The sequence below is a fragment of the Martes martes genome (genome assembly GCF_963455335.1).
Source record: "Martes martes genome assembly, chromosome: 14".
Lineage (NCBI taxonomy): Eukaryota > Metazoa > Chordata > Mammalia > Carnivora > Mustelidae > Martes > Martes martes.
Window position 1 is genome coordinate 13,449,484 of NC_137902.1, and position 13,363 is coordinate 13,462,846.

Genomic DNA, 13,363 nt, shown 5'->3' on the forward strand with positions numbered 1-13,363 from the left:
AACAAACAAACAAACAAACAAAATGTTTTTAAAAAGGAGTGGCATGGTATGTCTTTTACTTATGTAGCCTCCCTCCCCCACCCCATGTGATGTCTACATAGAGAAAGAACAAAAATGAACAGATGAGTTATTCTTTAGAATTTGTTTATTCTATAGAATAGACACTATATAGTTCCTTGGTCAAGATCATGGAGTTGGATATGGGATGGTCCTGGCTTTGAATCCGGGCTGTACCATTCCCTAGCCGTGAGACCATGGACAAGTTGCTTAGCCTCTCCAACCCTCGGTTTCTCGTCTGTAATATGTTACTTATGTGTTTCAGTTACTTACTCCTTCATAACAAATGCACCCAAAGCTTAGTAGCTTAAGGGCGTGTGGCTGGCTTAGTCGGTAGAGCATGCGATTCTTGATCTCAGGATTGGGAGTTCAAGTCCCACATCGGGCATGGAGCCTACGAAAGCAAGCAAGCAAAAAAGAAAGGGAGGGAGGGAGGGAGGGAGGAAGAAGGAAGAAAGGAAAAACAACCAACATATTTTTCCAAGATTCTGCCATTTGAACAGGGTTCACAATGGTTGGCTCATTCCTGCCTCACATGATATTGTCAGGATCCCTTATAGGGTTGCATTCAGCTGGAAGTTCAACTGGGCTGGAACATCTAAGATAGCCTCACTCCCCTGACTGGAAGTTGGTAGTATCATCTGGGGCATCTCAGTTTTCTAGATGGACTCTCTTCCTCTAGCAGACTAGACTTATTTCCATATAACACAGCATCTGGGTCCCAAGAAAGCAAGAACAGAAGGTACCAGGGCTGTTCAAGACCTAGCCCCAGAACTGGCCCAAGGTCACTTCCGCATCATTCTACTGATCACAAAAAACTGTCACAAAAACAGCCAAATTCAGCAAAGTGGAAATAGACGCCACCTCTTGAAGGGAGAAGCGGCAGACAATTTACGGCCATTTATAATCCAACACAATGGGTATGCATAGGGTTGTTATGAAAATTAAATGAAATAATAGCAGCCAGTAAGTCCGTAAGTAGTAGTATTTGCTTATTACTGTTATATGGATGTGGGGCTTGATCCCAGGGTGCTGGGATCATGACCTGAGCCGCCCAGGTGTTCCTGCACAATAGTATGTAACACAGTTTCCTACTATTATGCAACTTTTGTTACATAACAACCCTGTGGATACTAGGGCTTACCTTATTTAGCAGATAGGCCACTGGGTCACAGAGAAGCAAAGTAACCAGTCCGACACCACACACATAGTAAGTGGTAGAACAGAGATAGGAACATATAAATATGGATTGGACAGCCTAGCTTAACTAGGATCTTGTTTGTTAATTCACTCTAAGTCCCTTCCTGCTCAAAAATTGTATGCTGCTTCTATGTACAAAATACGTAAAGGAACTGAAGAAACTAGTTTTTTGGTACAAAATGAAATTTGAGAAGTGGAGTCCAGTGGCATTGTTTGCTTGAAACGTGGTCAGAGTAACTCAGAACTTAGCTCTCTGCACATTGGTTTCTACTCTATCTGTAGTTAAAACGGGGAAGCAATAGTTAGATGTATAGATATATTTTCCATTTTGGATATTTAGTATCAGTTCTTTTTCTTTCCAATTTTCAAGTTTTTATTGAAATTCTAGTCTGTTAGCATACAGTGTAATGCTAGTTTCACACGTACAATATAGTGATTCAACACTTCCATACAACACCTGGTGCTCATCACAACAAATGTCCTCCTTAATCCCCATCACCTGTTTCACCCATTTCCCCCCCCCCCCGCCCACCTCCCTTCTGGTAACCACCAGTTTGTTCTCAATAGTCAAGAATCTGTTTCTTGGTTTGCCTTTCTCTCTCTTTTCCCCCTTTGCTCATTTGTCTCTTAAATTCCACATATGAGTGAAATCGTATGGTATTTGTCTTTCTTTGATGGACAAATTTCAATTAGGATTATAGTCTCTAACTCCATTCAGATTGTTGCAAATGGCAAGATTTCATTCTTTTTGATGGCTGAGTAATATTCCATTGCAGGTATATACCACATCTTCTTTATCCATTCCCCAGTCAATGGACATTTGGGCTGTTTCCATAGTTTGGCTAATGTTGATAATGCTGCTACACACACCAGAGTACATATATCCTTTTGAGTTGGTATTTTTGTATTCTTAGGGTAAATAACTAGTGGTGCAAATGCTGGACCATAGGGTAGTTCTGCTTTTAACTTTTTGAGGAGACTCCATCCTGTTTTCCAGAGTGGCTGCACCAGATTTCAGCATCAGTCTTTAATTCATTTACTTCTCCAGTGCCTTGACCTCCTCTTGTGAAATGGGGATAGTGGCAATTAGAGAACATTGGATCCATCACCACCTGCAACTTTGGTTGGGATGACAAGATCTGTATAGATACTAGGTATTCTTGTGTCTAACTAGTCATTGTTATTAGTTTTTTTAAGATTTTATTTATTTATTTATTTGACAGACAGATCACAAGTAGGCAGAGAGAGAGGAGGAAGCACGCTCCCCGCTGAGCAGAGAGCCCGATGCGGGGCTCGATCCCAGGACCCTGGGATCATGACCTGAGCTGAAGGCAGAGGCTTTAACCCACTGAGCCACCCAGGCGCCCCTAACTAGTCATTATTATCAGGTGCCCTGATTCATTGTCTCAGAAACTTAATTTCTGGTTGCATCATCTTCTCTGATGCAGTGGCTTTTAAAATGATGCCTCAAGCATGAAGTTACGCTGTCCCCAAACCACTCATAATGTAAGAAGATCTCAGATTTTCTGCCATCATGGTTTCCCCTCCTACACCTTTCCAACGTAAAAAAATGAAGCCGGACAAGGAAAGCAGTGTGTACCATCTCTGATCCTACTTTCTGGACGTGGTGACAGGGCAGAGGCTGGGCATATGAAAAGCACCCTCCAGGCTCGGATTGTGATTTAGTTCATTTATATGGCATCATTTCACCCAGTCCCAGAGAGAGCATTCGTCTTGTTCGGGCTCTGGGAAGACTGGGTACTGGTGGGAGTGTAGCTTTAAAAAGTCAGGAGACCGGGATTGTCACGCAGATGCCCCCACTAACTAGTTGTCTAATCCTTAACAAGTTGCTTTGTCTTTCCAGGCTCATTTTCCTCATCTGTCAAGTCAAATGAAGGTTATGGAATAGATGATCTCTAAAAAACCCTTCCAGCTCTCCAGTTCTATTCTGGGTCTGTCTGCACCTGCAGACAGTGATGTGGGGGTAGGAAGGGCACTGGGGAGGGAGGCAAATTTCCTCATGAGAATAAACCACTTTTACCTGGAGCAGTCCTGTGTCCTCATGTATCCTGTGGTACCGGCTTATCTCAGATTATCCAAATAATTGATTGAGTTCTCTCCTTTCTTTGCCAGAGACACACAGCTTTAGCTTCTGGGAGCAGCAGCTGCTTCTCTGAAATTTTCATCCCAGGGCTTCCGTCCTCCACTGTGTCCTCTCAGAAACCTGTCATGGTTTTTCTGGATGGATGCCCACAGAATTTTAATCCAGTCACACACACACACACACACACACACACACACACACACACAGGGAAAGTGCTATGCATAACAAAAAGCAAAACCAGGTTATGGGTTGAATGTTCCTTTATTGAATTCGGTTACTTCAAGGGCTCAGAAAGGAGAGCGACAGAGAAAGGCATCGGTGAACAGCCCTCCTTGGGCTGCCAACCCCAAGCCATGAGCAGTTAGGGCCCATGAACTCTCTTAGTTAAAGGGTTTGCAGATAAGGCTGCGGATGAAGAGGGCTATATGTATTAGCTCCCATCCTGGATCCAGGCCCAGGTCCTGACACCCCTAGACTCTGGGCAAATAGACTGCTTAATGAAACTGGGTGTCTTAACATAATAACATAATATTCCCATTTCTTCCCTTCTCTAATTAACATTTGCATTTCCACGCAGGGGGTGGGAAGAGGTCCTCGCTCTCATGAAACTTAGCAGAGTCCCCCAAATTTACTCAACTTCAAAAGGCACAGAGAAGGAATGGCTGGGTGGCTCAGTGGGTTCAGCCTCTGCCTTCAGCTCAGGTCACGATCTCAGGGTCCTGGGATCCAGCCCCACATCAGGCTCTCTGCTCAGCAGGGAGACTGCTCCCCCTTCTTTCTCTGCCTGCCTCTCTGACTACTTGTGATCTCTGTCAAATAAATAAGTAAAATCTTTTTTAAAAAAAGAAGGTACAGAGAAAAATGAAGGGGGGGAATCAGAGCGGGATATGAATCATGAGAGATTAGGACTCCGGGGGAAACAAACTGAGGGTTTCAAAGGGGAGGGAGTGGGGGGATGGGTTAGCTCAGTGGTGGGTATTAAAGAGGGCACGAAGTGCAATGAACACTGGGTGTTACACGGAAATAATGAATCATGGAACACTGTATCAAAAACTAATGAAGTACCGTATGGCGACTAACATAATAAAAATAAATAAATAAAAGCTACAGTTCTCCGGGTTTAACTTGCGGGAAGATCTCCCGGAGGCAGCTAGAAAGGCGCACTCCCCAGCACGGCTCTCAGACATTCAGTCAGTAGGTTTGGATTCAGGAAAACGATTTTATTCACTCCAAGGCAGCTGGAGGTAGGAGGGTGATAGACTCGTGAGAAATGCCCGTGTCTAGAAAGAAATAGCATTATCACAAACAAGACACCCATGTTTCCACTTGTATTTCATGTTGTTTCGATAAAATCCATGAAAACCTGTGCCGAATAATCAAGATCCCAGCATCAACGTTAAGGTTATTCATCACTCCATATCTTGAACACATGTCATGATCACACGGAGATTCTGGAAAACTCAAAGCGGGAATGAAAGGGCAAAGCCCTGCAGGTTTGCTTAAAAAGAGTATAAATATCTTTGAATTCTAATTCTGCACTTGCCCACTGGGTGACTGGGGCAAGTTATCCAACCTCTCTGAGTCTCTGGATTCGTTTTTTCTTTTCTATAAAACTGGGAGATTGCTAACCTTGCTGACAGAGAGAGGGCTGGAGAAAATTAGTTTATACACCCCTAAGTGCTCAACAAAGAGTTCCCACTTAAAATATGCCATTGTTATTCCCCTGCGGGGAGAGGCAAGTGTCTCTGAGGCCCAACTTCAAATTTCGGATTTGGGATTTAGGATTTGGCCAGAGTTTGGCGTATCCTCTAACGCCGGATACACGCCCGGGACCTCCCTGGGCTCCCAGGGCCCACAGCGCTAGTCTTTTCTAAGGGCTGCAGTTCGCTTCCTGGCCGGTTCCCCTCCACCACCTAAAAGAAGAGGTGGTGAGTTGGGTATTTTTATTTTAAAAGACTCTTTTCTGGGCCTTTGACTGGCGCTGCAGGTATCAGCGTGGGTTTGGTGGGCCTCGGTAGCCTTGGCGGAAAGGAGGCGGCGGCTGAACTGTGTGCGACGGGGGACCCGGAGCCACCCCCAGGTGGCCCCATTGGGGTCAAGGCTTGGGTCCGGGACTCTCCGTGGCAGCAGGTCTCCTGAGGTGGGCGGGCTGGGGGGGAGGGGGTAAATCTTCCTGCGCAAGGGACCCGGCGCGGTTGGGGAGGGGCCGGCTGTCGGAGAGCAGGACGTGGCCCCACAAGTGGCCAGGTGGCAGGGAAGGGCCATGGGCCAGTCATTTGGGACCCCATCATCTCCCCGCCTAAGGAGGCCCCGGGAATTGGCTCTGGCCCAGCTCTACAGGGAAATGAGAGCCCCATCAGCGGCCCGGATCCCCTTCGAGAGGACCCAAAGCCCAGGGACGTGCACTGGCTCCTCGGCAATGGGAGCCAGCACCCGGCGGCGGCGGCGCCTCTCTACCGTTCCACCCGCAGAAGGAGTGGAGCCCTCGGGCCGCCAACCTGGGCGTTTGCGCGTGGCGGGAAGTAACTGGCAAGTTTGCCGTATTTTGTCTCCGTCCCACTCTGCATCTTCAGATCAGGACGGCCACAAGGACACTTCCCCCTGTCCACTCCCTCTCAGGCCCTCCGAACGGCCGGGCCGAGCGGGGAATCAAAGGCACTGTCCACCCGGAGGCCCAGCTGGCGACAGCCCGAGAGGACTGACAGGCCACCCGTCTGCCGGGGACCCGGGAAACCCGCCTCCCTGCGGAGAGTAGCTCAGGACAATCACTCACTCTCTCTCACACGCTCACGTACGTACACGCACACTCACACACCCCAATCAAAGAAAGTAAAAGCCCAAGGTCTGCCTCCACGGCCGGAGGCGGCCTCCGGAACCGGACGGAGCGTGGGCTCTCGGATGCGCCCGAGGGGGTGGGGAGCGGCAGGGGGAGGGGAGAGCGCGAAGCCCCCGGCTCGGCGGCCCCTCCCGCTCGCCGACTCCGCGGGGTCGAGGGGGTGCTGGCGGGGCGGCGGGACCGCGGCGCGGGCGGAGCGCGCCTGGCAGCGGGCGGGAGCCCCTCGGAGCCCACCACACACGCTCGCACCCCCTCGCCCTCCCTCTCTCCCACCCGCTCGCCGGCACCCCCGCCCCCAGCCCCCTCCTCTTCCCCGCCCGCCCCCGCCCCCATTCTGGGAATTGTGTGGAAAAATTCTCAGCCAAACCTCCCACCTCTCCGCTCCCCCCACCCCATCCCACTCCCTTTAAAAAACCCTCTTTCCTCCCCGGCCCCTGCACTCTTTGTGAATGAGGGCAGGGAACACGGCCCTTCCCCCGCCCAGGAGCCACGCCAGACCGCCGCACTCAGAGCACTGTTTGTTAATAGTCCAATTAGATAATTGCCATCTTTCACTCCTTTTGCTCCGCATTTCCCATAAAGGAATGAATGGGGAGAGCGGCGTGGAGAGGGCTTCTGCCCCGGCAAGGTGACGAGAAGGGCTGGAGCATGCTCCTTGCACAGGGCCATGCGCTTGAATTGAATCATTGTAGCCTAATCAATGCTCTTATTGGATTACTGGCTGTTGCTTTTCTCAAAGATATTGTAGCAGAGACAATGAAATAGCTAGGGGAAAACTTTTTTCTTTTTTTTTTTTCTTTTTTTCCTTTTTTTTTTTTTGAAGCAGATCTCACAGTTGAGATTTTCTCGGCTCTCTCTCCTCTCCCCCTCTCTCTCCTGCTGGACTCTGAGTACAAAGCTGCCCTTTGAATGGGCTGCCTCAGGCTGCTGGAGGTGCAGGCAGGAAAAATCCAACTGGAACTAAATGAAGAGAGGTGGCCGTTTAAGATGGCTGTCAGCGCCGAGGTGTGTTAAGAAGGAGTTGTTTGGGACGAAAGCTTGGCTTTTGGAGTTCGGGGGAGATACTTTTGGGGAAAACTTTTACTCCCCCTCCCTTTTCCCCCCTAGAGGCAACTGCTCTCTTCCGCTGCAGGGTGTGTAAGCGTTTTTTGTTGGTTTCTTTTCCCTCCCCTCCCCCCTCATTCAGCTCTATCTGTCGAGTGTGCAGAAAACCCCTCTAGCCAGTATGTGAGCAGGAGGGTCAAAGGCAAAGGGAAAGTTAATAATGCCTGCTAATGGTACTAACAATTCAGGATGAATCTTGTCAAAAGTTTTTCTGGAAGTGTGGGTCTTTGATTGTGTGTTTCCTGAAAGCAAGACCAATCATTTCCGTTTATTCACTGGCTAAACCCCTACTTGATTGGGGACAAGGACAGAAACCATCCATTACGATCTGATATATTATCCAAACAATTTAGTGTATTCATGAGGTAACCGAAACGTGGGGGCTGCGAAATTACCCGTAATCAATTGCAACAGCGAGTGTACGTCCCCGCGGGTGTCGGACAACTACAACTCTCCGTGTCAGTAACAGGCGGGAGCCGCAGCATTTCGGAGTTGGTCCGCTTGCTACCTGATCGCCAGGCTGGGGACACTGGACGTGCTCAGAGAACGCGGACGCTGACGAGGCGGCCTCGCCGCTGCTCCATCGGGATCCTGGATCAGACCCACCGCCTCTCGGAGAGCGCGCCACTCGCCGGTCGCCGCTGACCCGCCCGCGGTCGCCGCAGCCGCCCCGCGGGGACATTCATTCTTGCCGCTTGCCTCTCTCTGGGCAGGGCTCAGGAGCTCCATTGTAGGGTTTTGTCCCCGCAGTGCCTCTTTTTTTCTTCTTTTTTTCCCCTTTTTTCTTTTTATTTTCTTTCTTTCTTTCTTTTTCTTTTCTTTCTTTCGTTTCTTTCTTCTTCTTCTTTTTTTTTTTTTTCCTCCTATGTTCGGGAAACCAGACAAAATGGACGTTCGGTGCCACTCGGACGCAGAGGCTGCCCGAGTCTCGAAGAACGCACACAAGGAGAGCCGGGAGAGCAAGGGTGCGGACGGGAACCTCCCCGCCGCCTTCCTCAAGGAGCCGCAGGGCGCCTTCTCCGCGTCGGGTGCCGCGGACGATTGTAACAAAAGTAAATCCAATTCGGCCGCCGACCCGGATTATTGCCGCCGGATCCTGGTCCGAGGTAGGGATGGGGTAGGGCTGCAGGGCGCGTTCTTTTGGGGGTTGGACTCGGGGGCCCTAGCAGCGCGGCGCCCCAGAACCAGGCCCGCAGGGAGGAGGTGCGGGCTGGGACTTCCGAGAAAGTTACTGGCCATTCCCCACCCCCGCCCCCGGGTCTGGCCGGCCGCTGGGCACTCGCACCTGGGGCGCGCACTCTCCATGGGCCTTGACCCTCCAAGCCCCGAGGGGCCCCGCCTACAGGGTTGCAGGCAAGCCTAGGGGCCGCGCAGGCCGGCCCAGGCTGCAGGCTGCGGCCTCTGACTGGGGGAAGGAGCAGGACACTATGGAGGACGAGCGCGCGCTGGGCGAGCTAGAGGACTTGCCGGGAGCCTGCCTTCGAGCTCCGGCGCCCTGGCCGGCTGAGTGCACCCAAGGGGAGTGCGGGTACTGGAGAACAGCAGCCGATCGCCGGCTACGGCCAGGCCATTTGGCGCGCTGGGCCGAGGGCCCCGGCGCCGCGTTCCGGGCTGGCAGCCGCCGCCAGGAGAAGAGTCTGGGCTGCGTTGCCGAGCCGCGGATGTCGCCTTGGTGCTCGGCTCGGTCCCTCAGGGCTGCGCGTTGTGCGCTGGGCTCTGGCGGTGGCTGTCGTGAGGCCCGGCCCCGGCCCGGCGCCGCCCCCGCTAGCAGATCGCCAGGCCCCGCCGGCCCCCACAACGTCCCTCCTCCTTCCGCCGACCGGGCTCGGGAGAGAAGGAGACCCTGGGGTGGGGCGTTGAGACCGCGGGAGCGGGGTCTGGTCAAGGCGTCCAGAGCTGGGGCCGACGCGACCCAGCCTGGTCAGCTGGGAGACCCTCAGGCTACAGGGGACGCAGACCGCGCAGCCGAGACTTCCAGGCCGGAAGGAACATGGGCCGATTTGGATTCCCCCCCCCCCTCCCATGTCCAAAGGGCTCTAAAAGGCCAAGTCTGGTTCCCCCTTCCGTCAGCGGTGTGGAGTTAAACCCCCTCGCTCCACCAAACACACCGTGTCTTTGGTCACCGGGTATGGCCGAAGCTTCCCTCCCTGCTCCCCTCACCCCTACGCCCGCGGACTGCAGGCAGCAGGCGACCCTGTCCTCCAGCAGGCTCTGGCCAGAGAGGTGGAGGGAGACGGGAGGGTTCTGGCTACTGACATCTCCCCTTCCGCAGATGCCAAGGGTTCCATCCGAGAGATCATCCTGCCCAAGGGCCTGGACCTGGACCGGCCCAAGAGGACGCGCACGTCCTTCACTGCGGAGCAGCTCTACCGGCTGGAGATGGAGTTTCAGCGCTGCCAGTACGTGGTGGGCCGAGAGAGAACCGAGCTCGCCAGGCAGCTTAACCTCTCGGAGACCCAGGTACCAGGTGGCCAGGCCTGCACAGCTCTGCACAAGCCTGCCTTCCCCCCCAACCCCCCAACTCTAGCCAGGTCTTCCCAGTACTTAGCCTGACTCCGGATGAGACTCCCAGGGGAGGTGGAGGAGACAGGGAGGATGGGGTGATAGACCCACGACTTCTTCCCTTCCTTAAACCATTCCTTTCCCTCTATGCCCCCAAATCTGGAAGGGTCCGTACTCTGCCCACCTTGGCCTAGCCCAGGAGGCCCCAAATTCTGTCCTTTGGAATTCTTTTTTGGATCACAGTCTTGAGAATTCCCTGCGTGCCTCTGCTCTACAAGGAGCCAGTGTTTGCCCCTGTCTTGGTCACCCCATTTTGGCCAGATTTCCAGGCACCACCTCCTTTGGGGACCCCAGCCTTATACAACACCCAGGCCTGTTCTGCAAGAATGGGACTGGGGCCAAAGCCACCTGGGTGCTGAGGGTAACAACTAGATTGGAAAGGTGCACAATCTTGAGATTTGCCCGCGCCGGCCAGGCTACCCTGCCTCTTAAGGCTTCCTCTGACCCTGAGCTGGACCCAGACCCATTCTGGCCGTGAGCACCCACTGGGCACTTATTAGGCCCTGTCTTCGGTGCTGATGATATGTGAAGTATGGAATCAGAGGCACATCGGAGGCCCTGGGGGCCAGCACTGTCAACTGTCCTTTAGGTCTTTTCCTTTACATGAAATCCACATGTTGTTACTGGAGGCAGCCGCAGTAGACTCTGGGCCCAGGCTTTTCAGGGCCTGATAGGTTTGCCTTGTGGAGGCCCTTTTGGGCCTAGTGAGGGCATGGCACCAACTTGGCCTAGGTAAGGCAGACTTCTTTCTAAGGGCTTGTCTCCTTCCCTGCGTCCAGCCCTGAAGCAGGTAGGGAGCATATAGGTTTGGGATCTGGGCAGAAAGCCGAGAACCGAACAGAAAGCCGAGAACAGTTCATATTGGATGTTCTTTTTGAGTTTGAGTTGGCACAATAGCTTTTTCCTATTCTCTCTACTACCACCCCTCTTGCTTTACAAAATCTAGGCCTTTCCATATAGCTGCTAATCTCCATTCTGGGCCACCAGCGAGGCCTGGAGAGGGGGCAAAAAGAGATGAGGAAGTGGGAGGGAGGCTGGTAGAGAGGGTTTAGTTCACCCCAGCCTCTTGACGTCTTCCCATGATTCCAAAGTTCATGATGGAGAGCAGGGGAGTGATAAATTAAGAATATCACTCAGAGCCTCCAATCCAGCTGTCAGAGAGAGGAGATGGAGAAAGCTTGGCCCCTAGTCTATTCTGCACAAATTACTCCTACAGCCACCTTTCCTGCTTGCTGCTAGTTGATGGTCAAGTCTGACCCTAATAAGCCAGGAACAGCTTCTCGAAGCCTTGGACAGGACTAATTCCGCAGAGGCTACAGCCGAGCTTGTTGGCTGGGCAATGGGCCTGGGTCCAGCAAGGTAGAGCAACACTCCCGCCCGCCCACTCCCACTTCCTACGCAGCAGCCTTCAGGTCTTACCCCTCTGCCGGAAGGAAGCGTGAGCTCACCAGCCAGGATGATCGTGTCTGGCTGCAGGTAGTGAGGGAGCCCCGTGAAATCCCTTCCGGTCTTCCTTCGAGTTAGGGTCGCGGACATCTTTATTGCTAGTTCCGAGCTCCCACAGCCTGGGCCTGCTTTCAAGAGCCGGAATCGCAGCCTTGCGGAGCTGTGTCCGACTCTAGGTGGCCCATGTAGCTCCCGGGCTAGCCCCTCTCCTGCGGCCGGGTGGGGCCCGACTGGGGCTACGGCTGGGCTTGGAGAGGGCTCCGAAGCGAGCCCTCGCGCCCTGGGAGCCCGCTCTTCCTTGACGGCCCTCTCTCCCTGCTCCTCTTTCCCACCCTCCCTGCGCCCCTGCGCCCAGGTGAAAGTCTGGTTCCAGAACCGGCGCACGAAGCAGAAGAAGGACCAAGGCAAGGACTCGGAGCTGCGCTCGGTGGTGTCGGAGACGGCGGCCACGTGCAGCGTGCTGCGGCTGCTGGAGCAGGGCCGCCTGCTGTCGCCCCCCGGCCTGCCCGCGCTGCTGCCGCCTTGCGCCACCGGCGCGCTCGGCTCGGCGCTTCGCGGGCCCAGCCTGCCTGCCCTGGGCGCCGGAGCCGCTGCCGGTTCGGCCGCCGCCGCCGCGGCCGCCGCCCCGGGTCCCACCGGCGCCGCGTCCCCGCACCCGCCGGCCGTGGGCGGCGCTCCGGGCCCCGGGCCCGCTGGGCCAGGCGGACTGCACGCGGGCGCGCCGGCTGCCGGCCACGGCCTCTTCAGCCTACCGGTACCGTCGCTGCTCGGCTCCGTCGCCAGCCGCCTCTCCTCCGCCCCGTTGACAATGGCCGGTTCGCTGGCCGGAAATTTGCAAGAACTCTCCGCCCGGTACCTGAGCTCCTCGGCCTTCGAGCCTTACTCCAGGACCAACAATAAAGAAGGGGCCGAGAAAAAAGCGCTGGACTGATTTTAAGTGTTTGCCTGTATTTATATTTATAGTATCTATTGTGGTGATATTTATGGACTCGCGTATTCGGCGCCCGAGGCTCCTGTGCTGGGCTTCCGGCCCCCACGAGGCCTCTGACAGTTCTCCTTCCCCACTAGTCTCTGCCACCAGTCATATTTTGGGCTACTTTTTTCTACCTTTCCACCGTGCTCCCCCCGCCCCAACTTCCTTCTGAATCCAGGAGAATCCAAAGAATTGGGGGAAATAACCGAATTAGCCAACTGATGTCCCAACCGATGCCTGGCCCTGGAGGGCAAAGACTGGTTCTAAGTCAAAGCCCGGGACCCCTGCTCTAGATCGGGCCGCTGCTGCCTTTGATGATTCTTACGAATATTGAAAGAGCAAAGCTGCACTCAGACCCCAGGGGCTGAAAAGGCTGGTGGGTTTCCTTAGACCAAAAAGGAAGACGCTCCTTCCTCTCGCAAGAGAAACCAGGGCTTCGGGGAGGCCCTGGGCCCCACTTTTTGGACTGCTTGGAAGAGCCGGTGCACACGCAGCTTTCTGGCTGGACAACTCCTGCCGATTTTTTCCCCTTTTAGAGAAACAACAATCACCACCGCCCCCGACCCCAGGAGATCCACCAAACATCGAGGTAGACAACGGTGGTAATACATTTGATCTAATCAGCAATAAAGCAAGAGTCATAACTACCACGTAAAACCAGATGAAGTGAAACCGGTTTTTAAATACTCTCAACAACCGAGTTTGGAAGGTTTGAGAGAATTCAGGATAGAGATTGCACCACAGGCCCAAGCAAAATTCCAGTTCCGGGTGTTATGACTTTAAACAGGAATTTAAAAGGAAAAAGAGAAAGAAAGAAAGAAAAAAAAAAGCCAACGCCGCGAAAGAAAGAAAATTCAGAATCTTTTCTCCGAGGCTGTTCGGGGCGGTGGCCGAAAGCTTCAGTCTCCTCAGGGAGAGAGAGCAGGGCGGCTGCCTGCAGAAGCTTCTCCCCACCAGCTCCTTGACCCGTGGCCTCTGGGCAGAATCGCTGGGTTTGGAAACGAATCAGTGCCCTTTGCCTCCTCTTCCCCACTCCCGGATTCACCGAACCCTTCCAGAACCCTGGAAACGCCTGGATTTC

The 13,363-nt window shown here is 53.6% G+C and overlaps 1 protein-coding gene across 1 annotated transcript; it reads left to right on the top strand.

Annotated features, from left to right (window-relative positions):
• Positions 1 to 8,166: 8,166 nt before the first annotated feature.
• Positions 8,167 to 12,240, top strand: VAX1 (ventral anterior homeobox 1; the record flags this gene model as incomplete). Its single annotated transcript, XM_080823379.1, has 3 exons — positions 8,167 to 8,407; positions 9,574 to 9,761; positions 11,665 to 12,240. 3 exons carry the CDS (start codon positions 8,167 to 8,169, stop codon positions 12,238 to 12,240), a joined length of 1,005 nt encoding a protein of 334 aa, XP_080679505.1.
• Positions 12,241 to 13,363: the final 1,123 nt, after the last annotated feature.